This window comes from Protopterus annectens, chromosome 3.part0, assembly GCF_019279795.1.
Source record: "Protopterus annectens isolate FY-2018-M chromosome 3.part0, PAN1.0, whole genome shotgun sequence".
NCBI lineage: Eukaryota > Metazoa > Chordata > Ceratodontiformes > Protopteridae > Protopterus > Protopterus annectens.
In genome coordinates this window covers 264059363-264085953 of record NC_056731.1, presented here as the reverse complement: position 1 = coordinate 264085953, position 26591 = coordinate 264059363, and the positions used below count along the sequence as shown (strand labels likewise).

The 26591-nt window shown below is 41.3% G+C and overlaps 1 protein-coding gene across 2 annotated transcripts in view; it reads right to left on the bottom strand.

The window, feature by feature from the left end:
• Positions 1-26591, bottom strand: part of ANKMY2 (ankyrin repeat and MYND domain containing 2) — an 821123-nt gene that overhangs the window by 508607 nt on the left and 285925 nt on the right. For both annotated transcript variants that reach the window (XM_044064747.1, XM_044064750.1), the window contains one exon: positions 14757-14821. In XM_044064747.1, coding sequence (XP_043920682.1) covers positions 14757-14821 — 65 coding nt within the window. The remainder of the gene's footprint in view (positions 1-14756; positions 14822-26591) is intronic.

Genomic DNA, 26591 nt, shown 5'->3' with positions numbered 1-26591 from the left:
TCTATAGTTGCCAAACAGGCATCTTTGCCTAGCATAGGAAGTAACTGGTGGAGAGTCAGCATCTTGAATTTTGGAATGTCCAGAAAGGTGTTTAGAGTAGATAAGTCCAGAATTGGACGCCATGATTTGTCTTTTCTGGGTACCAGGAAAAGTCTTGAATAGAAACCTTGTCCCTTTTCCTCTTCTGGTACTGGTTGAATAGCCCCCATGCTCATGAGAGAAAGTACTTGTTTCTGGGCCTCTGCCCACTGATTTGGGGGCAGGTCTGGCCATCCGTTTGGAATTGGCAACGTGTGGAAATGAAATCTGCATCCCTGGGATACTATATTTAAAACCCATTTGTCCTGGGTTATAAGTTGCAAGTTTCTTGCATGAGGAGCCAGTTTACCCCCCAAAGGGGTGGCTAAAAGGTAAGTGCTTGGTAAGTGTAAAGGGAAGTCATTGAGACTGCTTACCATAGGGAGGTGTCTTGTTGCTTCCAGATTTGGAAGAGGAGGCACCCCATTGTTTTGTTCTGAAAGCTCTTTGTGACTGAAACCTGGAGCCCTTGGAATGTCTGGGTTTGACATGAGTGGCTCTCGAAGGAACTGGAAAGGACCAGTTCTCAGTAGGCCAGTGCCTACTAAATCTTGGAGGTTGCACTTGTAAGAAATCTTTCACAGTTTGCATAGATTTAGCTTTATCTTCCATCTTTTTTAAAACTTCTTCAGCCTTATTACCAAAGAGACGGTCCTGTTGTAAAGGAGCATCCAACAGTTTTGCTTTAACATGATCAGGCAGATTTTGCTCTTTGAGCCAAGCATGCCTTCTTAGCACAGACCCAGTTACAGCAGCCCTGCAAGAGGCCACCAAAGAATCAAAACCACATTACAAAGTATGTTTTCCAACTTGTTAAGCTGAATGCAATAAATCCTGTAAATCTTTGTTTTCCACACAGTCAGAAATTGACATCATTTTCTGCTTAAGCAGTCCCATGATATGCTGTTGATATTTTAGCATATGAAATTGACAGTTTAAAGCTCTGATTGCCAAGGCTGCAGAAGTGTAAACCTTCTTTCCCCATCTATCCAGCCCCCTGGAATCTCTATCAGAAGGGGTAGGATTTTTAGCAGTAGAAGCCTTAATGCCCTTGGGACCCTGAGAAATGGTTTCAGGATCTGCAACAGGATTTTGGAAAAGGAATTTCTGGGAGTCAGGAACCCTGTAGTATCCGTCTGGCTTACAAGGAGGCGGAGGCAGAGAATCAGGAGCCATACTAGATTCTGAAACAACATCATCAACAATGTGTAGAACAGGGAGGTATAGCCAAAGGCCTATGCTGAGGAAGAAGAAAACCCCCAAGTCTCTTTTTAGATTCAGAGAAATCCTGACTTTCCCAGTGGAAATGTTCCCATAAGGTTTGTAAAATTTCCCCAAAAGAAAAATCCTCAGGGTGAGAAGCAGAAGGAATGGAATCTTCTACATCAGAGTCCTCATAAGTAGGTATAGACAATTCCTGTTCATTAGAAGAGTCAGAAGAAATAGAATCCTGTTGGAAAGATTCATAATCAATGTCTTGCCTAGGCCTCTTAGGAGAGGGTTGGCTACCCCTGATCAGAGTAATTAAATCTTCAGCCATTTTGAAAATTAGTTTTTTAGGCACAGAGGCCTGCACATGTGGCCCAGGCGTCAGTGTTTTAAGCATAGGTCGAGATTCTGGCCTTAGTTTTGAAGATGGCGTCAGTCTAATATACAAATCTGTAGGCCTGAAAAAGTACAGTTTTGTCCCTACCATAAATGTAGATATCCGATAGGTATGCATCTGCAGTCATAACATATGGGTTGTCCTGCCTCAGGCAGCCCTTCGGTCGGCCGGATTCCAAAGTCTGGGTCTGGCCTCGGCTGATGTCACACTTTCCCCGACGTCAGAGCGTCTGGGGTATAAAAGCATCAGCCAACACAATTTTCCTCAGTTTTTCTTGCCCCAGATGCCAGGTGCCGTCTAGGAAGGCTAAATTTGGATAAATGCTGAAAAGTACCAAACATTTGCAAATTATATACATGTATAAACAAACAAATACACCATAATAGATTCCCCCAGCTAGCTGAAAGAGGGGTAAGCACCCTAGGGATACCACAGAGGGGAAGGAGGGTGGGTAATCCTGACTGCAGATGCATACCTATCGGACATCTACATTTATGGTAGGTACAAAACTGTACTATGTCCTTCAAGGATGCATCTGCAGTCATAACATATGGGTAGAATACCATAGCCAATCTGGGGGAGGAGGTACTAAGAGAAAGATTGTGTAGTCAAGATCCCCTGCAGCACTGCAGTTGCAAACCCTGCTCGGGATCTGGAGTATAAAGGTAGATTGTAATGCTTGGCAAATGTATGCACGGAGCTCCAAGTAGCAGCTTCTAAAATGTCCTTGGTAGCCACCCCCCCGTAGGAAAGCTGTAGTGGTGGCTGTGGCCCTTGTGGAGTGAGGCCTGATATTTTCAGGAACTGCCTTTCCATGAAAGGAGTAACAAAAGCGAATGCAATTCCCTATCCATTTTGAAATTGTCTGTTTGGAAATTGCTCTTCCTTGCACCCCAGTTGCATATGCCACAAAAAGTTGGTCAGTTTTTCTGCTAGATTTCGTTCTGTCCAAATAGTAGCGTAGTTGTCTGTGTATATCCAGGGTGTGCAGAAGTTTTTCCCCTTTGTTCTGTGGGTTAGGGAAGAACGTAGGCAAGTGAATAGCTTGGTTCAAGGATACCCTAGATACCACCTTTGGCATGAAAGTAGGATTGGTTCTTAGTGACACTCTATCCTGGTGGAAAATAAGGAAAGGCTGCACTGCCATTAATGCTTGTAGCTCAGATACTCTTCTTGCTGAAGTGATTGCCAGAAGGAATGCAGTTTTCCAAGATAAATACTGTAGGTCTGTTGATGCTGCTGGCTCAAAAGGAGGCAGTGTCAGTTTTTCCAGCACAAAATAGAGATCCCATGCAGGTAGAGGGGGTCTTCTTGGAGGTTTAACATTTTTGATCCCTCTCAAAAATTGCCTGAGTAGAGGGTGTGAGAAGATAGGTGGATCCATATTGTATTCTGCTGAAATTGCTGAAGCATGAATCTTAATGGAAGAATAAGACAGGCCATTGTGAAACAATTCTGCAAAGTATTCTAGGATGTGTGCTAGGTTTGCCACTGTGACATCTGTGCCCTTTGATGTGCTCCAAATGAGAAATCTCTTCCATTTAGCTGAGTATGTCTACCTTGTGGAAGGTCTGCGAGCCTCTAGGATGATGTCCTTCACCCTCTGAGATAAAACAGTTTGGTTGGGATTTAAGGAATTTTCCAGGCAGTTAGATGCAATGTTTTCAAGTTGGGATGCAGGGTCTTGAAATTGTTCTGCGTTAGAAGAAGAGTCCATAGGGGAAGAGGCCATGAATTTGCCTGAGACATGCTTCTCAATAGTGGGTACCGGTGTTGTCTTGGCCAGTCTGGAGCTATTAGTATCACTTTTGGCTGTTCCTCCCTGATCTTCAGTAGAATCTTGTACATCAATGGGAGAGGTGGAAAGGCATATACTGTTAGGGCATTCCAGCTGAAAGAGAGAGAGTCCACCCTCCATGCTTGTGGGTGGTATGTCCTTGAACAGAATGTCTTCAGTTGGTGATTGAGTGGGGAGGCAAACAGATCTATCTCCGGCATTCCCCATGTCTTTGTTATGAGTTTGAAGATGTCTGGATGCAACATCCATTCGTGTGCATCCATGGTAGTTCTGCTTAAGCTGTCTGCTAGTGCATTTTCTTTTCCTGGTACGAATTTGGCCTGCAGCTGGATATTGAGATTCAGGCATAGATTCCACAGATTCATAGCCATCCGGCATAAAGGTTAGGAATGTGTGCCTCCCTGCTTGTTTATGTACCACATGACCGTGGTGTTGTCTGTCCTTATTAACAGATGTCCTTGTTGGAGGAAGGGTCTGAATGCCTCGATTGCATGCCTCACTGCCAGCATTTCCTTTTGGTTTATGTGCATGCTTAGCTGCCCTTGAGGCCATAGGCCTTGGATACATTTGTCCTCCATGTGTGCTCCCCATCCTCGGTCTGAGGTGTCCGTGGTGATGGTCTGCCTTGTTTTTGGTTTGTTGAAAGGCAACCCTCTGTTGGACTGGCAGGCCTGAGCCCACCACAGGAATTCCTTTTGAAGGCATGGAATGATTGGTATCATGGTTTCTAGACTGACTGTGTTGAGACCATACACTCCTTAGGTACCATTGTAATTTCCTCATATGCAGCCTGGCATGTGGAATTAAAATTATGCAGGATGCCATGTAACCCAGGGCCTGCAGGACTTTCCTTGCAGTAAGCTGAGTTTGTCTTGTCAGAGTCATGAAGTAATCTGGAAGTTGTTTTTGTTTTTCTTCTGTGAGAAAAGCCATCTGTGTGATTGTGTCCAGATCCGCACCCAAAAAGTTATCCTTTGGGATGGCACTAGTCTTGACTTTTGGATGTTGACTGTGTATCCCAAGGTCTGTAGCAGGTGTATGGCATAGGCCAAGTCCTTTAACAATTTCTTCTTGTTGTCCGCTTATATCAGGCAGTCATCCAGGTATGGATAAATTTGAATTCCCTGAAGTCTGCAATGTGCAATTACTGATGCCAGGCATTTCGTGAATACTTTGGGTGCAGTAAATAAGCCAAAGGGCAATGCTGAGAATTGATAATGCTCTGATCCTGCAAGAAATCTGAGGTGTCTTCTGCAATCTGGTCGGATAGGGACATGCAGGTATGCCTCCTTGAGATCTAGAGTTACCAGCCAAGACTCCTTGCCCAACATGGGAAGAAGTTGCTGTAGGGTCAGCATTTTGAATTTTGGCACAATGAGATAAGTGTTCAGTGCGGACAGGTCGAGAATAGGCCTCCATTGGTTTTCTTTTCTTGGTACAAGGAATAGTCTGGAGTAAAATCCTTGGCCTTGTTCTGTACATGGTACCTTTTCTATAGCTTTCATCTGAAGTAAATTGCTGATTTGTCTGAAAGCCTCTGCCTTCTGGTTTGGTGGAAGGTTTGGCATTCCGCTTCTTTTTGGCAAAGTGTGGAAGTGAAACCTGTATCCTTTGTCTATTATTTGCAATGTCCATGTATCCCTTGTAATGCAATGCCAGTTTGAGAATAAAGCCAGCTTTCTGCCCAAGGGTGCTTCCAGTTGATCCCTGGTAGGCGGAATCAGAGTCAAGTCATTGGGTCTGTCCTGTAGTAGTGGTTGTAGTTGTAGCTGTTGCACTACTCCTCTGGTTGGCAGGCTGCCACTGACGGCCTCTGTAGGGGCCCTTCAATTGACCTCTGCCTCTAGGGTGCCTGTTCCTGCCTCTCTGTGCTCTGGACAAGTCTGGAAAGGACCAATTCTTTGTAGGCCAGTTTCTACTGAACCTCGGTGGTTGAACTTGCAGGAAATCTTTAACTGTTTGCACAGATTTTGCTTTTTCTTCAACCTTTTTTAGAATCTCCTGTGCAGGGGAGCCAAATAAATGTTGTTTCTCCATTGGAGCATCGAGGAGTTTAGCTTTGACATGGTCTGGCAAAGATTGCTCCTTCAGCCAGGCATGCCTGCGAATAACTGCCCCAGTCATAGCTGATCTAAATGAAGCTTCCAGTGCATCATAGCCACATTTTAAAAAATGATTACTAACCTGTTGTGAGTTATGTACCAAAACCTGAAGGGATTTACGGTCTAAGGGTTCAGGAGAAGAAAGTTTCTTACTCAGTTGATCTAACAAAAATTCTTGGTACTGTATCATATGGAATTGACAGTTTAATGCCCTGGCAGAAAGAGTAGCAGATGTATAAACCTTTTTTCCCCATCTCTCTAAAGCTCTAGACTCTCTTTCAGAGGGTAGGGGATTTTTGGCAGTAGTGGCTGCAACCCCTTTAGGGCCCTGAGAAATAGTTTCTGGGTCTGCAGCATGGGCTTTATACAGATGGAAATGAGAATCTGGGACCCTGTAATATCTGTCAGGTTTGGCAGGGGCCGGAGGAAGAGAATCAGGGGCTGTACTGACATCATTGTACACATCATCAATTACATTTAGAACAGGAGGTATAGCTAAGGGCCCATGCTGAGGCAAATGCAAAAATGTCCTTAATCTTTTTCTAGAATCAGAGAAATCCTGACCTTGCCATTGAAAGTGCTCTCTCATGGAGTGTAAGGTCTCCCCAAAGGAAAATTCTTCAGGAGGGGAGGCCGAAGGGATAGATTCCTTTGCATCTGAATCCTCGTAAGGCGATTAGGCCCCTTCCTGGTGGTCTGACAAATCAGATCCATCCGTGGAGTAATCTAAGGAGTGAGGTTCAGAGGGGTCAGTCCTGGGCCTTTTGTCTGGAGGAGGTTGTGAACCCCTTATTAAGGAGATGAGGTCCTCAGCAAGGCTGAGGATCTGTGAACTAGAGGAAGGCCTCTGGGATGTAGATTTGGCAGGCAAAGCTTTTGAAAGTTTGGCAGCTTTAGCCCTGGAGAAGGCCTTAATAGACATAGAAGCTGGGGGCCTAGCTGCCCCACGTGCAGGGGTAGAAATGTCCAATGGTATGGTGTCGGACAATTCCTGAACACTAGCTTCTGTAGGGAGTTCTGAAGCCGACTCAGCCGGGGCCTCTCTGGCCTCGGTGGTCGGTAGTATGGTTTCGGTAGTAGGAATCGCCGTGGACTCTGTTTTGGCCGAAACAGAGACACTTGCGGTAGGCCTAGCCGTGGTTTCAGCCGAAACCGCGGGCCACGAGTGTCGGTCCTTTTCCTTGCGTTTTTTGACCATATGCGAAGTCTGAGTCTCCGACGGCATTTTATAAGCAAAAGCGGCTCCAAAAAATTCTTCTGCAAACTCCGACCGACGTCTAAGAGTCCGTCGGTTGAAGGAGGCACAGGCTAAACAAGCTGATACGTCATGGTCTGGACCTAAGCAAGGAAGGCAGTAAGAATGGAAATCCTTATGAGGTATTTGTTTCCCACAAGTTAAACAATTATTTACTTTGTCTGACATCGGCTGAGGCAAGAAAGAGTCCCCAATGGGGTACTTAGCTTTTTTCGAAGTCGTCGGTAGCTGAAATCTCTGGATCTGACCGACCGGCACTTGCGAACAGCTTCTGCTTCGGGCACTGCGCGGCAAGAAAGACTGAGGAAAATGGCGTCGGCTGATGCTTTTATACCCCAGACGCTCTGACGTCGGGGAAAGTGCGACATCAGCCGAGGCCAGACCCAGACTTTGGAATCGGGCCGACCGAAGGGCTGCCTGAGGCAGGACAACCCATATGTTATGACTGCAGATGCATCCTTGAAGGACATCACCCTCAGAAGCCGGTGCCTGCACAGCGGCTCTGGACCCATCCAAGGTAGAGACATCCGCGGGTCCCATAATTGAAGCATCTCATGGCATACCGGACTCCGAATGGGTCTCAGTAGAGGCCTGCAAATCAGAAGTAGTGGGTATCAGGGGCTGCAAAAGCGCCTCACTGGAGTACCGGCGAACTGGCGACTGGCTTAGGAGAAGCGTCGTTGGCAGTTTTGGACCTCAACGGCCTGTCTGTCTTTTTCTTTTTTAGGTATTCCGATTGCTAACCGATGACATTTCTGGATAATTAAAACGTGAGATAAAATATTTAGAAGCAAAAATGTACTGACGTTTGATAGTGCGTTGATTAAATAAAGCACAAAACCAAAGTACAGTTTTGTACCTACCATAAATGTAGATGTTCAAGTGTTCACCCTGCTGCAGTCATCACACTTGGGTTATCCTGCCGTCAGGCGATCACACAGTCGGCCCAAATTCCAAAGTCTTGGTTCGGTGTCGGTTGCTGTAGCTTCTTCCCTGACGTTAGTGCACCAGGGGTATATAAGAGGCATCCGACGTCATTTTCTTCAGTTTTTCTTGCCCCAGATGTCAGGTGCCCCCAATAGGTAGGCAAAAAATAAATATATATATATATATAAATATATATATATATATATATATATATATAAATATTATTTATATATATATATATATATATATAAATATTATTTATATATATATATATATATATAAATATTATTTATATATATATATATATATATATATATATATATATATATAAAAATATATATGTATATATATATATATATATAAAACAAAAACCCTTGGGCACAAGCAAATACACCACAGAGGTAGTATAGGATAGAGTGGTAGAGATAAGTTCAGCTGTTTCAGAGGGGATAGAGGGAGGGAGGGTAACCTGGACTGCAGCAGGGTGAACACTCGAACATCTACATTTATGGTAGGTACAAAACTGTACTATGTTCATCATGTTACCCTGCTGCAGTCATCACACTTGGGTTGAATCCCAAAGCTAAGGATGGGAGGTGGAGTCAAACAGGGTTAGAAGAGGCTAGTAGGCCCTGCAAAACTGCAGTGGCAAAACCAGCTCTAGTCTTAGAGTACAGAGGTAGGGGATAGTGTTTGGTGAAGGTGTGCACTGAACTCCAAGTTGCAGCTTCCAGAATATCCTTGGTTGGCACTTCCCTGAGAAAGGCTGCTGATGTAGCTGTAGCCCTGGTGGAGTGGGACCTAATGTTAGCAGGTACTGGTTTCCTGTGATGCGAGTAGCAGAAATGTATGCAATGCCCTATCCATTTAGAAATGGTCTGTTTTGAGATAGCTTTTCCTTGTGATCCTGTAGCATAGGCTACAAAGAGCTGGTCAGTTTTTCTGAGAGCCTTAGTTTTATCCAAGTAGTAACGTAATTGCCTGTGAATGTCCAAAGAGTGCAGGAGTCTTTCTCCTTTGTTCTGGAGGTTTGGGAAGAAGGTGGGCAAGTGAATGGTTTGGTTTAGGGTCACACTGGATACCACCTTTGGCATAAAGGAAGGGTTACTTCGTAGAGAAACTGTCTTGATGAAAAACGAGGAAAGGCTCCACTGCCATTAGTGCCTGTAGCTCTGAGACTCTTCTAGCTGAGGTTATTGCTAGTAGTAGGGCAGTTTTCCATGAAAGAAATGTTAAATCAGCTGAAAAAGCTGGTTCAAAGGGCGGCAGTGTAAGCTTTTCCAGAACAAAGTTGAGATCCCAAGTAGGTGGTGGAGCTCTCCTTGGCGGTCTTAAGTTCTTAGCCCCTCTGAGGTACTGTCTTAGGAGAGGATGTGAGAATAAAGGAGGATCTGTGCTGTAATGAGCTGAAACTGCTGAGGCGTGGATCTTAATAGATGAAAAGGAAAGTCCTTTGTGTAACATCTCAGTTAAATATTGTAGAATCTGAGGGATGTTTGGATCAAGGGGAATTAGGCCTTTAGCCTGGTTCCACTGGTTCCAAGCGCAAAATCTTTTCCATTTGTCTGAATAGGTTTTCCTGGTGCTGGGCCTCCTGGCCTCCAGAATGACATCCATAACAGCTTTGGATAAAGGTGTTGGCTGGTTGTTTAGGTAATTTGCCATGCAGACAGGTTTAAAGTCTTGAGCTGGCTGTGTAGAATCCGATTGTCTCGCTGGGTGAACAGGTGAGGAATTTGTGGCAAAATCCATGGTGGGCCCTGGGCCATGTTCCTTAAAATTGGATACCAATGCTGGCGTGGCCAGTCTAGTGCAACATTTGTGGCCTCTCTAATTTGACTTTCAGCAGTACCTCTGCTAGAAGAGGTAGTGGAGGAAAGGCATACACTGTTAATGTTTTCCAACTGAATGAGAGGGCGTCCACTTTCCAAGCTGATAGATGGAAGGTCCTTGTGCAAAATTTTTGAAGTTGGTGGTTGTGGGGGCTTGCAAACAGATCTATGTCTGGGCGTCCCCATTTTTGAGCTATCATTGCAAATACTTGTGGATCTAGTTTCCATTCGTGTGGATCCATGATGTTTCTGCTTAAGTTGTCTGCCAATGTGTTTTTCTTTCCTGGCAGGAATTGTACTTGTAATTGAACCTGGTAAGACAGTGCAGTGTTACACAAGGTCATTGCCTGCCTGCATAGAGGGTAGGATTGTGTGCCCCCTTGCTTGTTTATGTACCACATTACTGTGGTATTGTCCATCTTTATTATTAGTTGTCCTGGGTGTAGAAGGTCCTTGAAAGCTGTTGGGGCATTCTGTACTGCTAGCATTTATTTTTGATTGATATGCAGATGCCTTTGACCTGGAGTCCATTTGCCCTGAATGCACTGCCCTGCCAGGCATAGTCCGATACATCTGTTGTCATAGTTTGCCTGGCTGTGGGTAAGGTGAAAGGCTGACCCTTGTTGAGGTGACATGCCTGTGCCCACCACAGAAACTCCTGTTGAAGGCAGGAAATGAGTGGTATTATTGTTTCCAAGCTGTGGCTGTGCTGAGTCCATACACTTTTCAGGTACCATTGTAATTTCCTCAAATGCAGTTTTGCAAATGGTATTAGTAGTGTGCAAGATGCCATGAATCCCAAGGCCTGCAGAATTTTTCTTGCAGGGAGTTGGGTCTTTGTTGCCATTATTTTGAAATATTGAATCAGCTGTCGTTGTTTGTCTGGCGTGAGATAAGCCATCTGGGCCGTTGTATTCAAGCTGGCACCCAGGAATATTATGTTTTGTGAGGGCACTAGTTTTGATTTCTTTTCGTTTACTGTGTACCCTAGGCAACTTAGAAGGTGTTTGACAAATGCCAGATGCTTTAAAAGAATGTCCTTGCTTTCTGCTTGAATAAGGCAGTCGTCCAGGTATGGGTATATTTGAATTCCTCTTTGTCTGCAGTATGCAATTACTAGTGCCAGGCATTTTGTGAAGACCCTGGGCGCAGTAGATAAGCCAAAGGGCAATGCAGAGAATTGATAATGTGTTGAACCTGCAATGAAGTGGAGGTATCTTCTGCAATTTTGTCTGATAGGGACATGCAGGTATGCCTCCTTGAGGTCCAAAGTGACTAGCCAAGCATTCTTGCCCAGCATGAGAAGAAGCTGCTGTAGTGTAAGCATCCTGAATTTTGGTACTTGCAGATAGGGGGTCAGAACTGAAAGATCCAGAATGGGTGGTCTCCATGCTTTGTCGTTTCTTGGGACTAGAAAGAGTCTTGAGTAAAATCCTTGTCCTTGCTCCTGTGTAGGTACCTGTTGAATGGCTCTCATGTCCATGAGAGCTGTAATTTGTTTTTGTGCCTATGCCCATTGATTTGGTGGCAGGCTTGGCATTCCTTTGAGCCTTGGTAAGGTATGAAAGTGGAATCTGTATCCTTGAGACAATGTTTAGAACCCATTTGTCTTTTGTGATAATGTGCCAGCTGTCTGCAAAAAATGCTAGTTTTCCTCCCAAGGCAGCTGCCAGGAGATATTTGCTTGGTAGTTTGAGGATAGAGTCATTGTGTTTGTCTTCTGCTAGATTGGGGCCTGTCTTCTCTTTTCTGGGTGGCAGAACCCCATTGCCGAGGTTTGTAAGGGCCCTGTGACTGACCTCTGCCCCTTGGGCGTCTGTATTTGCCCCTCTGTGATCTGTCTGAAGCTGGAAAGGACCAGTTTTTTGTTGGCCACTTTCTGCTGAAACGAGGGGGTTGTGCCTGCAAGAAATCCTTGACTGTTTGCATAGACTTTGCCTTATCCTCCATTTTCTTTAAAACCTCTTCTGCTTTGACACCAAATAATACATCCTGCCGTAAAGGTGCATCCAGTAATTTTGCTTTAACATGGTCAGGGAGGGTTTGTTCTTTTAACCAAGCATGTCTACGTATGACAGCCAGTAACAGCTGCTCTACAGGTAGCTTCCAATGAATCAAATCCACATTGTAAAGTATGTTTGCCCACCTGTTCAGCTGCATGCAACAGATCCTGCATTTCCTTGAATTCAGACTGTTCTGAATGTGTGCTCATTTTTTGTTTTAACTGAGACATTAGGAATTGCTGATATTTCAACATGTGAAACTGGCAATTTAATGCTCTCATAGCCAGAGTTGCTGAGGTGTATATTTTCTTTCCCCATCTATCTACGGCTCTGGAATCCCTTTCAGAGGGCACAGGATTTTTAGCCATAGAAGCATTTGCTCCCTTAGGACCCTGGGAAATTGTTTCTGGGTCAGCTACAGGGCTTTTATAAAGGAATTTGTGAGAGTCAGGTACTCTGTAGTATCTGTCTGGTTTGGCTGGAGCAGGAGGTAGAGAATCTGGGATTTAAACTAGACTCCAAGTAAACATCATCCACAATATCTAAAACAGGAGGGATAGCAAGAGGTCTGTGCTGGGGTAGTAAAAGGAACTCTCGGAGCCTTTTCTTAGAATCTGAGTAATCCTGGCCTTCCCAGTGGAAATGTTCCCTCATGGTATGCAAAGTTTCCCCAAAGGAGTAGTCTTCAGGGGGAGATGCTGAGGGAATAGAGTCTTCAGCATCAGAGTCTTCATAAGGTGGAAAAGTGTAATCCTGTTCCTCAGAGGAATCTGAGGAGAGTGAAACCTGGTCAGAGGATGCATAATCCTCCTCTTGTCTTGGTCTTTTATCAGGAGGGGGATGGGAACCCCTGATAAGGGTAATCAAATCTTCAGCCATCTTAAGCATCTGTTTCTTAGGCATGGGGCCTTGAACTGTAGACTGATGTACAGTTTTCTTAGGTTTTAAATGAGTTTTAAGCTTAGCAAAAGATTTAATGGTGAGTGTAGTTGGTCTGAAGACACCCTCTGCAACCGAAGGTGTTTCCGCTGCACCGGTGTCTACTTCTGCTCCGGTGTCGGTAGGTGGCTGCATCGGCCTAGTAGGCTCCGCTTGGGAATCCGCAGCTGTCTGGGGGTTCCAGTTCTGCGGTCAGGGGCTGCGTAGGCTCCTTACTGAAAAACGGAGAATCGGCGACAGGCCCAGCTGAGGCCTCGGAGTCTGGCTTGGTCCTAGGCTGCCTGTCCTTATCCTTGCATTTTTTATGTGTGGCGGTCGTCGGCTGCTCCGACAGCATATAATTAAATTTCCTACCAAAATAATGCCGTGCGAAGTCAAAACGGCATTTGATAGTTCGTTTATTAAACCTAGTGCAAAACCAACAACCTGCGATGTCGTGGTCTGGGCCTAGGCAAGGAATACAATAGGAATGGAAGTCCTTATGAGGTATTTGCTTCCCACAAGAAATGCAATTGTTAACTTTTTCTGACATCGGACTGAGGCAAGAAAATGTTCCCCAACGGGGTACTTAGCTTTATTGAAGACTTCGGACTGAAATTCAAATCTCAGGTGTCGGCCGACTGGCACTTGCGAAATGCTTCTTCTTCGGGCAACGCGCGGCAAGAACAACTGAAGAAAATGGCGTCGGATGCCTCTTATATACCTCTGTCGCACTGACGTCAGGGAAGAAGCGACAGCAACCGACGCCGGACCAAGACTTTGGAATTTGGGCCGACTACAGGACCGCCTGACAGCAGGATAACCCGAGTGTGATGACTGCAGCAGGGTAACACGATGAACATCAGCAAGGTACGTTGTGGTCAAGGCCTAGGCAAGGAATACAGTACAAATGAAAATCCTTATGAGGTATTTGCTTCCCACAAGTAATGCAATTATTAACTTTTACTGACATCGGTAAGGAGCAAGAAAAAGTTTCCCCAACGGGGTACTTAGCTTTTTAGTTGAAGACTTCGGATCTGAAACTCGAAAATGAAAATTTCAGGAGTCTGCTAACCGGCACTTGCGAACTGCTTCTGCTTTGGGCACCGCGCGGCAAGAAAGACTGATGTAATGGCATCGGCTGCATGTTTTATACCCTTGATGACCTGACGTCATGGAAGAAGGGGCAGCAACCGACGCAGGACCCAAGACTTTGTTAATCAGGCCGACTGAGGGCAACCTGCCAGCAGATTACCCAAATGTAATGACTGCAACAGTGAAACAAGAAGAACATCCAGCATTTACTGTCCCCAACACTCTAGGGCATAGTGAAAGCATAGACTCTGGTTTTAGTCTATTTCTGACTATAGTGCTGACAGCTTACTGTATACCTTTTTTTCTGAATTTGAAAATAGCCAACCTTCTGTCACTATATCCACTTTCATAACATGAAGTGCACATTAGGTTTCTGGACTATGGCCATATAGAGTTCAGGCCATATAGCAATTATAGCTGTTGTTCACCACTATGTAGTTTAAGTGTTGCAATGCCCAAATAACACACAGATGCCAGAGTTTAATGTTGCCTATTAAAACTTCTGTCCTCCTTTCATTTACTTATTCAGGTTTTTAGCATACAGGCAGTCTTTTTGAATGGTATACTCAAATGCCAGGCATTCAGGTGAAAGTACATGTCCCATTCACACTTGGAATGGGGTGATGAGAGCCAGTAGTTTAATTTATAATTTTACTATGAAATTTATGTGGAATTATTCTTAATGCAACATCAGATGGCCATTATGTGCGGCTATGCAACACATATTATGAGTGTACATATTTTATCACAGATAACAGTAGAAGATAAAAGTAAAAAATGCCCTTTTTGGGTCACCACAAGCTCCTCTGGACCTCCTCCTCCCCAGCCGTCAGCATCTTCCAGTACCTCTGACTCAGCATAGCATCGACCTGAACTGTGTGCTCGGGTTAATTCTCAAAAAAGATACAATATTTTAAGAAAAACAAGACTTCAGATGCAGGTAAAAAAACATATATAAATAAAAATCATATGCTCTGGTGAATTAAAGATGCTAGTTACAATTGCTAAATTCAAAGCATTTTCTAGAGGCTCATTTGATTATTTATATGCATTAGACTACATGAAAAAATGGTCTCACTATCTGCTTTATCTAATATTTAGCATCACATTTTAAGATACATGATGTGATATTTAGTTCTTACCTCATCTAGACAGTTAACATGTACATTCTTGTCACCCAGAAGCCTTTCAACTTCCTGAAGATCTCCTTAAATAAAATGAAAAATATGTTAGCAGGTATGTTGGACTTCTTGTGACTTTTGGAAATAGCACTACATTGAATCAATAATGAAACATGCACCTTCCTTGCAATCAAAATGCATTGGATTACAATACCTTGGAGAAAATGCCATATCTTTGGTGGACATGTTTTTTTTTCTGCATTCTATGATGGAACACAAAGGTAGAATACAGAATCGTTTTTTTTTTCTTGCTTAAACATAAAAAAAACTTTTTATTGATAAGAAAATTCGGCTCGCCTATAACCAGCAAAACAGTTAAAATCACTCCGTTTCGTACTACTACTGGAAAGCTAGCCACCTACAATTTACAACACCCAAATACATCATCATTTAGGAACCTCCCTACAGCTTATAGACTTTCACTCCACATCCATAGAAGAATTCATTTGATACTCACTACAGTTGCAGTTATAATAAAATTGACTTTCGCCATCCAGGTAGAGATAAACATCAACTATAAAAATCATTTAAATTATGAAAAACTCATGCACACTGTAAATTTACACCAAGCCGTCAAGATCAACTTATCCCGTCTAGAACACAGAATCTTGAAGGATCGGCTCTAAGCAAAAGTGGTTGAGGCATAAAGTAAGGTATTCTATGCAACAAAGTTATTTTACAGTAAACAGCTCATCTTGTGATGTGATCATTCCATTTATTTTTAAATATGCTTTTCATTAAGAATTAGGATAACTTATGACAATTCGAAAAAAAAAAACATCTAGCAGTAAATGATACCGGACATAAATCTCATTTTCACAAGTACAAGACAGTCATATTGTTTCAGGTTATTTAGAGCTCCATAAGGGTGCTTACAGTCTTACCAACCTTAGAAGCTTTAGCTGCAAAGCCACAGAATGTATAACTGACCTCGTGAACTGGAATACTAAGAATCTTGTTAGACTTGATCCCCAGCAGTGTGGCTTTTTTTGGGGGGGGGGGGGGGGTACATCTGGTCATGATTTAATCTGGTAATTTTTTCAAAAGGACAACAGAGGCTGTAGATGCTGGCCATGCAGTAGACGTGGTGTATGTTAACCTGCCAAGGTTAATATCATTCACTCTGCTGGTATAATGCAAAAGCTAAATGCACAAAAAAAAAAAAAATCAACCTGTATGTGGCAAGATGAGATGATAAACTAGATAACGCACAGAACCCATACAGTGCAAGTTGCAGAGGCATGTCATCAGAAAACCTGAAAGTGACCAGTAATACTTCTCAAGCTTGGTATTGGTAATTCTTTTTATTTTCTTCTCAAGTCTCCAAGCAGACAGACAAGACCTCTGGCTAACAAAATCTGCAAACAACTGCAAACTGGGAGTTGTTGTCAAGTCACCCTACTTAAAAAATAAAAGTGTGGTATCATCACTTTTGGTAGATAATCTCTCCCTTCATTATGCTATACAGACAGCATACCATTACAAAACGAAAATGCAGATAGAGATCTAGATACCTTAGACCATCACATGACATCTCGTTAGACAATCCTTTTATTTAGCTCATCTATTGGTAAAAGAATATTATCAAGATCTAAAGAGATAATCACTCCCTTACACTCAGCATGGACCAGGCCAATGACAGAGTACAACACTCCCACTGAAATGTATCTTTTTAACCACATCAAGCAATTGGAAAGATCCCAATGGCTCTTAACCAAAAGTATCACAGACTGAAAAGCTCTAGCCCTTTATTCAGTGTCTCAAACACTTTTGAGGGGAGATCTCTCTCTTGCTTACAGCACCATTAGAGATCTAACAATGTTGGACCTCCTGTTTCAAGTCCAATATTTCCACAAATATCGAATCAGTGACCTAAATCTTCACCAAAAGACAAATAAAACATATCGGGTAGGACATGATTATATCCAAGTGCCTCCCAAACCTTTGGAATAAACCTCTCCTACATGTTAAGCAGTGCAAATCACTATCTTCCTTAACGAAATGGATGACCGTATGGGTATCTAAAAATTTACTTTGGAATTGACTTTTAAGACCCTTCTGTGGAAAGGAGGTGCAGCCAGAGGGAGGGTAGTAACAAGACAGGAATGGTCATGGAACTCGGTGTCCTTGAAATATCTATGAATCTATAAACCTGTATGTAAAAACATTTATTTATTTATTTTTAGTATACAACACAACACATGAAGGACAGGAATTGAACTCATTAGGTTTAGTTTTCATCAAAAAGAATGTACAGTGTTTTAATTACTTGTTTACACTGCCATATCTACTTTGGGTCATGGGACAGTATTTTACATTACATAAGCTTGGTGCAGCTTCAAATGACATTGTATTCATTTCCCTAATATACAGGTGTGTGTGTATTTTTAATTTCTTACATACTTGTTAATCTGTTAACCAAGTGAGCCTACTGGACACACATCCCTTTTTAGTAGCAACCCAGACTACTGAATGGTTAAGTGACTTGCTCAGGATCACACAGTTGAAGGTGGAAAGAATCAAACCATGTACCCCTTGATTACTGGAAGCAGCTGATTAATAGTTTGGAGATTTAGTCATCTGTACTGCCATGTTAGCACTAACCAGTTTTAAAGGTTGGAATGTTAATTTATTCCATAGTCTTGTTATAATTTTGTGTGCTACTATAACAGCAACAGAAATATCTGACCTTAAAACTTATGTATGTGCAGTTGTATGACTGAGTTAAACAATATTAAGCATTTAATGCATTTTTGATCATCTTCTTTAATATCTGACAAATGTGCATCAGACTAGAATGTTCCTAGATTTGCAGAACGGGAAAAAATGTACTCTAGATCTACTGTTGTTACGGCCTGTGTGGGTCTCCAACAAAGAACTACAATCATGTTCTGAGACATGGACACAAAGAAATTCATTTGAGAGCGAAGCTCAAGAGTTGAACCTAGGTATCTGTGTTGGGAACACATTACAAAGGGTTATGATCAGTGACCCAGTCATAAAGCCTTATAGTACATACAGCTTTATCTGGCCCATGTACTACCTGGTACAGAACAAAAAAAGAATGTAGTGTAGTGAAATGAAGTGCCCCACTGTAAAACTAACAGCTTTAAAAGCAGATAGACATTTCACTCTGCTACACCAGTAAACAGAAAGCGTAGAATAACGCAGCTCTAAGCAGATATCAAAAGTTGTTCTACCTTCTACAGCTGTTTTTTGCCATCTGGTACGGTCTGCTTTTAGTCCTTAGCATGATACCCATGGTTTTGCATCCCTAAATCACTAGTAAGATCAGGGCTCACACTAGGGACGAGTTTAACAAGTTTATCTTTTCCTCAAATTCAGAGCGTAATGACAGTGTTCCATGCATTACAAACACATTTCTCTTTGAAATGTGCTTTAGTATCTCACATGGAATTATTAAAGTTCTAAGGAAACATTTCCAAACAGACACCAGAAAAGTGTCTGTTACTAGGGCTCTGTTGACATTCTTTTTCATTATCATTACAGTGCATACTCTATTTTAGCATTAATCGCCGCACTTAATGGGAACTATTGCTCACAAACTTCATTACAGATCATAGAATATAAAGCTAACTGTACATTGCTGATCTCCAGATGTCAGGTAGTAATAACAATATACCAGGAAATGATATGCGAGAACCTCTTTGTAAATAATAAAATACATGCATTCCTAAGTGTTTCAACTGTTGTATTTGTAGCCACTGAGAACCTTTTAACCATGCCTTGCCTCCACTTCCTGAAGACTATATAGTTTAGTATCATTTTCTAAATATTCCCACAAATGGAGTCCAGCTTTGTTCAGTGTGAAGTCTTAATGTTTTTACTTGCTGAATTACAAACATTCACTTTAACAGCTATATGTGAATATTAATTACTCAAACAATTGTTTTAGAAAGGAAATGATGCATTTCTATGAATCACTTGTAATCCAAGTTTGCTGACTAGTGTGACAGACAGGGATGCTGTGATGGTGTATGAAGATCTGGATGCTGCTTGTTAAGATGGAGCTACCTGTCTAGCCGTAGTACCACTAACTATTAAAGCTGCAGCAAAAGTTTCTAAGAATCCTATTTCCCCAATTGGGCATCTCATACAATAGTTTAATGTAATTTGCCATTTATACTTCATAAAATGAATTTAAGTAGTAGTTTAGTAGGCACCAATAAAATAAGTTATAGTCTGCTTGCCAAAATGAGTTTGAGAAACTGTATAAAAGTAGAGGTGAGACACTTGCATTACCTGGTTTGTATGCTATATAACTGGCATAATTTAATCTGATACCTATATACAAGGATAAGGTTACCATAATTAGATATTAGATCTCTTTGCAGATATCACTGTAAAGACAAGCTGATTTGATTTCATTTTCAAAACAGTTGTCAGCTGTGTAGTTTAACTAGGAGTTAAAATTTAAAAGTTGAAAGAACTTGAAAATCATTCAACAGAGATTGGCACCTGGCAAGCTCTCATTTAGATTTGATTATGTTAACAGTGAATCAAATGCAAAGACATATTTTTCCCTTTTTTAAATTTACATAATTATAACCCCATATTTCACTAAATGGCAATATAGCATTTATTAATGGAGCCATTGTTACTGCAAATATTAACAGGAATAAGGGAAATCTTCGCTTTGGGTCCTTAGTTAATTGAGAAATACGGATGCATTTTTAAATGCATTATAAAACCCTTGTGCAAGTCTATTAGAATTGAAATATAGGAATAGGGTAGTCATACTGCTTTTAATACCTCAGAGACAATCCCAGCTAATTACTCAAATGCCTTTTTAAATATCTGAGCTCACAAATGCAAGTGGTGTCTTGCTATTGTTTATCTATATTAAACCTAATATATATATATATTTAACATGTTGGCCAATACAGTCAAAACTAGCTCAGATTCTCAAGTACTATCAACATATAAACATATTAGTTCAGATTATCCTGTCTTCAAGACAGGCTCACTCAGGTCCTGATAAAGTTTTCTGTTTCCAACTCAGATTATTTGTCAACTTTACTTTAAGTTTAATGAGCAAGTTGATAACTATCAGTCTATCCTGTAACAGTGTACATGTCAGAAACAAAGCTACCCTTCTTCCTTTCCTGTTTAATACAAGAAGAAATTTCACAGCACTGTATCCAATTGTTCTTTCCATTTTTGTATTTCTAACACTTATCCTAAGGATTTATATCTGAAGGACTTGTAAGAGCAATATTCTTTTCTTCAGGTTAGTAATGGGGATATCCTCAGTCTTTGTGTATGTATAAAAAGAAGAGTTGCATTCCAAAATAAGCCATACAACAGACTGAACCTTTTTGGGGGTTAGTCCCACTATGCTTGTAGCCTCTTTTCAGGGGAGACCAGAGGTGGTATTTACACTACCATGGGATATTTACAGTATTCAAAATGAAACGCTGTACAACAATGGCCAATGAAGTAAAGTTCTCTTGGACAATAGGTAGTGTGGTTAAATGATATAAAACTTAAAAGTGCAACATATACAGCAAAAAACTTGCATACATTTCCAGTACTTAAATTAAATGCACTTACAAGATATTCACGCTGTGAATGCAGTATACCATAGCGAAATGATGGCTCCAAAGTTTCCAGTCTTATGATGGCTTCAAAGTATCCAGCCTTTTTGGTCTGATATACAAAAGTATCCACACTGAAGACGTAGTAGCTGCTATGTGGCTGTGATGAACTGTGATAACAGCTTAACCAATCTAGTACATCAAATAAAAGCTTCTAGCTTTAATGGCAGTTAAAATCCTTTTATTGTAGGAGAAGTTAAAATCTTGATGTAGAATAAAACAGTCCCTATGTATTCCAAATGATAAGTGCTTTCGGGATCTTCTTCAGATTGTAGAGATTGGGACTGGAAGTTCCTTTTTATATTGCTTGCTTCCTTTACTGTTGAGACAATCATTCAATCATCACACTGTCAATCAGCTGTTTAAACGCACCAATCCTCTTTCCTCTCAGCTGGGGGTGTTCCATTTCCTATACCTTTTGCTTTTGAGGGGTGTGACCAGTCATGAATTTTTAAGTCAGACACACCTCCATGTTAGCTGACAGTTGGTCTTCTAGCTTTTAGTATAGGTTTCAGTGGAATGATGTTATTCAAGCCTGGCTCAATATCAGCATGGAGGTTCACAATCCACTTACTCTCCCTGCATTCAGTAATATTTTCAATGTCGCCTTTCTTTATTCCACTATATACATTGTCTATCACCTTATAAGTGAAAGAATGACCGACTTTTCTTTCAGCATGCGTTGCTAAAGCATTATGTGGATCTTTATTGGTAATGTCTCTTTGATGTCTCAAAATGCGATTTTTAAACATCTGATTAGTTTTTCCTACATAGAATGCAGGGCATAGTTTACAGGTAGCCATGTGCACCACATTGGGGGTTATACAAGTGGCTTTGACATTAAAGGTGTATTTCTTCTTTGTCTTTGGATGTTCAAATTCGTTATTACAGTCAATCAGTGGGCATGCTGTGCAGCGGCCACACTTGAACGTGCCTTTATGTCCAACGATTTTATGTTTGCTAAACCCATCCTTTGTGCAAAGTAACCTCTACATTTTTCTTATTGTTATAGCCAAAGCATGGTGTTTCACCTACAATATCTTTTAGCTTGGCATCCTGGGTGATGACTGGCCAAAACTGCCTTATTATGGATTTAACTTGTGTGTTGTCTGTGCTGTAAGTTAACATCACTCTGGTGGTTCTGTTTTCTGTCTTGTTTTTCTTTGGGATAACTTCTTGAACATTCACATCTTTTTCATTATAGCCTCTCTTTATTAGGTTTTGTTGTAGAAAATAAATTTCCTTTTATCTTGTCTCATCTTTGCTACATCTTTTATGTATTCTTTGTGTTTCATTTCGCATAATATTTTTAGTGACATGTTTAGGATGCATGCTGCTTTTCAACAAGTAATGATTTTTTCATGTATTTTTTTGGTGTAATTCGGTTTCCAACATGTTTTCGTTAAGAATAACATTCACATCCAAAAATGCAACTTGATTATGAGAGTGTTCTGCTGTAAAGTTTAAAAAAGTAGTAGTCCTATTTAGATACTGATGGAATGATTCAAATTGTGGTACAGTTCCTTCCCGTAAAATAAAAAGATCATCCACAAATCGACCATAAAATTTGATGCACTCATGCCATGGATTATTTCAGTTGAATACATGCTCCAATTCCCAGTTTACAAGCACAAGATTTGAGTAGCTGTTCACACAAGGGGTGCCCATGGCTACCCTCCATTTTTGCCAATAGATTGATGTACCGGTTAGGGGTCGCCACAGTGGAACTCCGGTCCGCGAATGATTGGCAATTGATTTTTATGTACCGGCTTGCCAGGCCTGACGCACAAACTTCAACGAAGGTACGCCCATTCACGCATGTCTCCACACAGAAGACGCTCTAGCGGAGAATCGAACCGGACAGCGTCTTACTGTGAGGCGACAATGCTACCGCAGCACCACCACGTATCATACACAAAATTATTTTCCAGTACTAAATCTAATAAAGCACAAATCCTACTGGTTTCATTAACAGTTTTTTTATGGCTTAAGATCTTTCTTACAGCTTCTACGCCTGCTTCGTTGGGAATGGAATTGAATAAACTATTCACATCCAGGGTGGTCACAAGTAGGTGGTCATAATCCGTAATGTTATTCATGGTTTGATTTATCTTTCTTAAGAAGTCATCAGTATCCTGCAGAACTGTATCAAAATATTTTAAAATAGTTCTCAATTCTTTCTCCACAAACAGTGACATTGTTTCTGTCACCCACTCTTGTCCTGCTACTATAGGCCGTAGTGGAGGGTTGTGAAGGTTCTTATGAATCTTAGGAAGTCCATTAATATTCGGAACAGTGGGTTTTGTGATGTTCAAAAAATTGTAAAGGTCCATATCTACTTGGCCTTCAGTCAACATATCCTGAAGTAAGGAAGACACTTTTTGTACAGTTCGATTTAACTGGATTGGTGTAACTCTATGGTATGTCTTTTCATCTTGTAACATGGTGGTCATTTTCTTCTTGTACCAATTAGTATCCATAACCACTATAGTACCTCCTTTGTCTGCTGGTTTGATTACCACATTCTCATTTTGTTGCAAGTTGCATAGGGCTTGTCTTTCTTCATACGTAATGTTTCTATAATGTTTAGTATGCGTGTCCATTCATAATTTCTCAACTGCATTATTACACAGCCGCATGAATAATTCCACAGCAGGATGGGCTACAGGTACAAATGTACTTGGTTTCCTTAAGGTTCTAACTTATTCTGTGTTTGTGCCATAAATATTTCTTAATGTCACATTACGTCCAAAATGTTTTATGTCTATAACAAATTCATTCAGATCGGATCTTAAAGAGGGTATGAAAGTTAACCCCTTCTGTAAAACAGAAGTTTCTGCTTGGGTCAATTCATATTGAGAAATATTCACCACTATAGAACTGTTTAATTCAGTATTTTCTTTCTTTTTCTGTCTTGACTGTGAGTTCCTGGGTTCTTGTAACTGGTTTGATTCAGAAAAACCGGAAGTTGTGTGGTGATGGGGAGAAATGTACTCCCTTTCTTAGGAATGGTTCCTGTTTCTGAGGATGTTTCAACAATCCTATCTGCCGTAGTGGCCACAGGTGTCCCTGTAATATTGGTAGATGTATTCAATGTGCCAGATGTTTGCTCCTCAGTCCCAGTATGGTTTCTAGACACAGATGTGTCATTCCTACTGGATGCAGGATGGCTGGTGCTAGGGTTAAAGTGATTTGTAGTGGATCTTATTTCCTCCCTGGGCCATTCAAAGATCCACCCTTGTTTGAAATCATTAATGTCTCTATTTAGTTTTTTTATTTTATTTTATCATGGGATATTTGGTCAGGGAATCGGGAAACTTCCCCTGCTCTTTTCAATAGGTGTTGTAGGAACTTTCACACCCACAAGCACTACCACCAACTCAGTAAGATGAGGTTTTGGTTTAATGTCTCATCAAAAGGACGAAACACTCATGAGTGTGGTGCCCCGCCCCTAATGATGCACTGCAGAGTCAGAAATCTATCTACCTGGCTTGGAAAGAAAACCTACAGCCTCCTGTGCCAAAATGAAAGCATGCTACCTTTTGCAGCACTGACTCAGACTATGAGGTTGTTTGTTTATTTGAGATTTGTTAATCGGGATAGCCTGACTGGGTCATACAACCCATTTTCAGGGGAGGTCTGGGGAGAAAAGCTCATATACATAGGTAGATTACAAAAAAAATTACAACCAAAATCTTTGATATGACATTACACAATATACTGCAACTACAAACTACATCTTTGATAAGATTTTACAGAAAAACAACATTACATGTTGAAATTGAGAGACTAATGCATGCAGTTACTTAAGTGTTTTGCTAAAAATTTAACTTAATGTCCAAGTCATTCCTATGTATTAACTGCAGTTTACTAGAGATGAAGAATAGCTGATGTACTGATAGGCATCATGACACAAGGACAGGCTTACAATAGACTGTACAAAAACAGAATTAATTAGGGAAGGGGAAAAATAGCATAAAAATTTGAGATATGATTTTAGTGGCACCTTGAGAGACAGAAAGAAGAAAGCAGACAGAGGTAGAGGTGGGAGAGACGGGAAGAAGAATGTAGACAGAGGTTGAGGTGAGATGAGAAGAGATTTTGGTAAATTTCAATGATATACAGGAAGTATGAAGAGACTGGAGAAAGATAAATGAGGGTAGGCAGAGGAGTAGTGGTGGAGAGGAATTAACCTGGAGATAAACATTTGCAGAGCCAGGACTTACTTAGGTGCACTTTTAAAGAGGCTTTAAAGAATGGCAGGCTTTGGGTTGATATGACGTTTGAAGGGAGAGAATTCCGTAGTTTAGAAATAGTGCAAGAGTGTAGACATTGACCATGTTGTTTAGAAGGTTTGGAGATTTCTAGTAGGTTTTTGTCTTCTGATCTGAGTGATCTACTTGGTATATAGGGTTTGACACACTTGTCTAGGGTAGGACAGGCAGTGGGTTTGTAGATTAGTTTCTGTGTAGTAGTTAGTTGGATATATGACAACTGGTTGGAGAGTTCCAGCCAATATAGTTCCCTTAGTGGTTTGCAGTGGTGAGTATGGTATTCGGGGTTAGTGGCGAACTTTGCGATTTTGTTATAGCATTCTTCCAATTTTGCCTTGGTGGAGTTTTGCAGGTTGGTAATTTTACAAAAACTATAAAACAGGGAGGGAAGAAGGAAAGTTTTTGCTAGGGTAGTCTTGGTTGATGTGGTAAGGAATTGTCTGTTTCTATACAAGAATCATAGGTGCCTGTGTGTTTTCTTTATGTTTTGCTAGATATGGAGGGCAAAGGTGAGAGTTTGCTTTAGATGACACCTAGTAGTTTTGTTTCTTGTACTCTTTCGATGATAGTGTTGTTGGCTGACTAGATGTTAAACTGGTCTGAGGTGAGGGAAGTATTTTTTGGGAGAAAGACTATGAGTTTGTTTTTTTTAGGATTTAGAAAAAGTTGGGCATCTGTGAGCCAAAATTCAATAGCAGTGAGTGATTTTGTTGAGTAATTCTGAGAGTGTGAGAGATGCAGCAGGTGCAGCGGATTATGGTGAAGTTGTCTGCATACTGATTAAGAGGTCCAGGGTAAGAGGAGGTATGTAAATTTTGGTGAATATGTTAAATAGTGGGGGACCTAAGATGGAGCCTTGGACTCCAATTGGGTTATGAAGAAAGGGGGAAGAGTTGGTCAGACCATTTAATGGCTTGCTTCTGATTTTGTAGGTATCTCTGAAATCACTGTATTGTGGCAGGGAAACAGCCTATGTTGGACTGGGTATCAAGGAATAAGGGGTGTGAGACTATCAAAGGCCTTTAAGAGGTCTAAGAACACAGGGGATACAAGGTATCCATCTCTGGCCCTATTTATGATGTCTGTAAAAGATAATACAGCTGTGGATGTGCTACGTTCCAGGCCAAAAAATGTACAGAGTCTGAGTAAGGTGATGGTTAATAGCATGAAAGGCCACTGAACAAAATCAATAAACCCAACAGTTTTAAAGCTCTGGTCTTAACTGTTCTAACATTTTTTAAATGAGAATCCGACGTTCAGAACTACCCTTGTTAAGCCTTTCATGCTACTAAACTCCTCTGTCAGTTCACTGTTTAATCAAACTGTACAGTCCGTTCTTGTACATCTGAAGGACATTTATTTAAACTAAACTTCACAACAGACAAAAGCAAAAGTCATCACTTAGGTGCCTGTTATGACATGGAGCAGAGAGACAAGTATTTTAATCTCTCCAGGTAGATAACTTGCTTAGACCTGAGATTTTTTTCCTTAGGAACCTTTGTGTTCTCCCTCATTCCAGCTGTGCTAGGCTTTTAGGCACATTCCAAAAGAGGCTTTGCATTCCACAATGGGTCAGACAGGAGAGGAGCACATATGCATACAGATGTACTCTAATGTGGATGAGGAAACACAACAGATAAGCTGTGTAAAGCTAAGGACTTTACCACAACCAGGAAGTGGAGGGGAAAAAAAAACTTGTTGTCAAAGTAAGCATCCAGGTTTCTGAAGTCAGAGTATGTTTTAAGGACGTGCTCATGTTGAGATATACAGTGATGTGGTCAAGGCTTTACTGAACACAAAATACTATTTTCCTTGGCATTTAGGAAGAGTCCATGAGGGGGTACACCAACTGGTGGATTGATGCATACCCTGCTGAGAAATTTGAGACTCGTACATCGAGACGC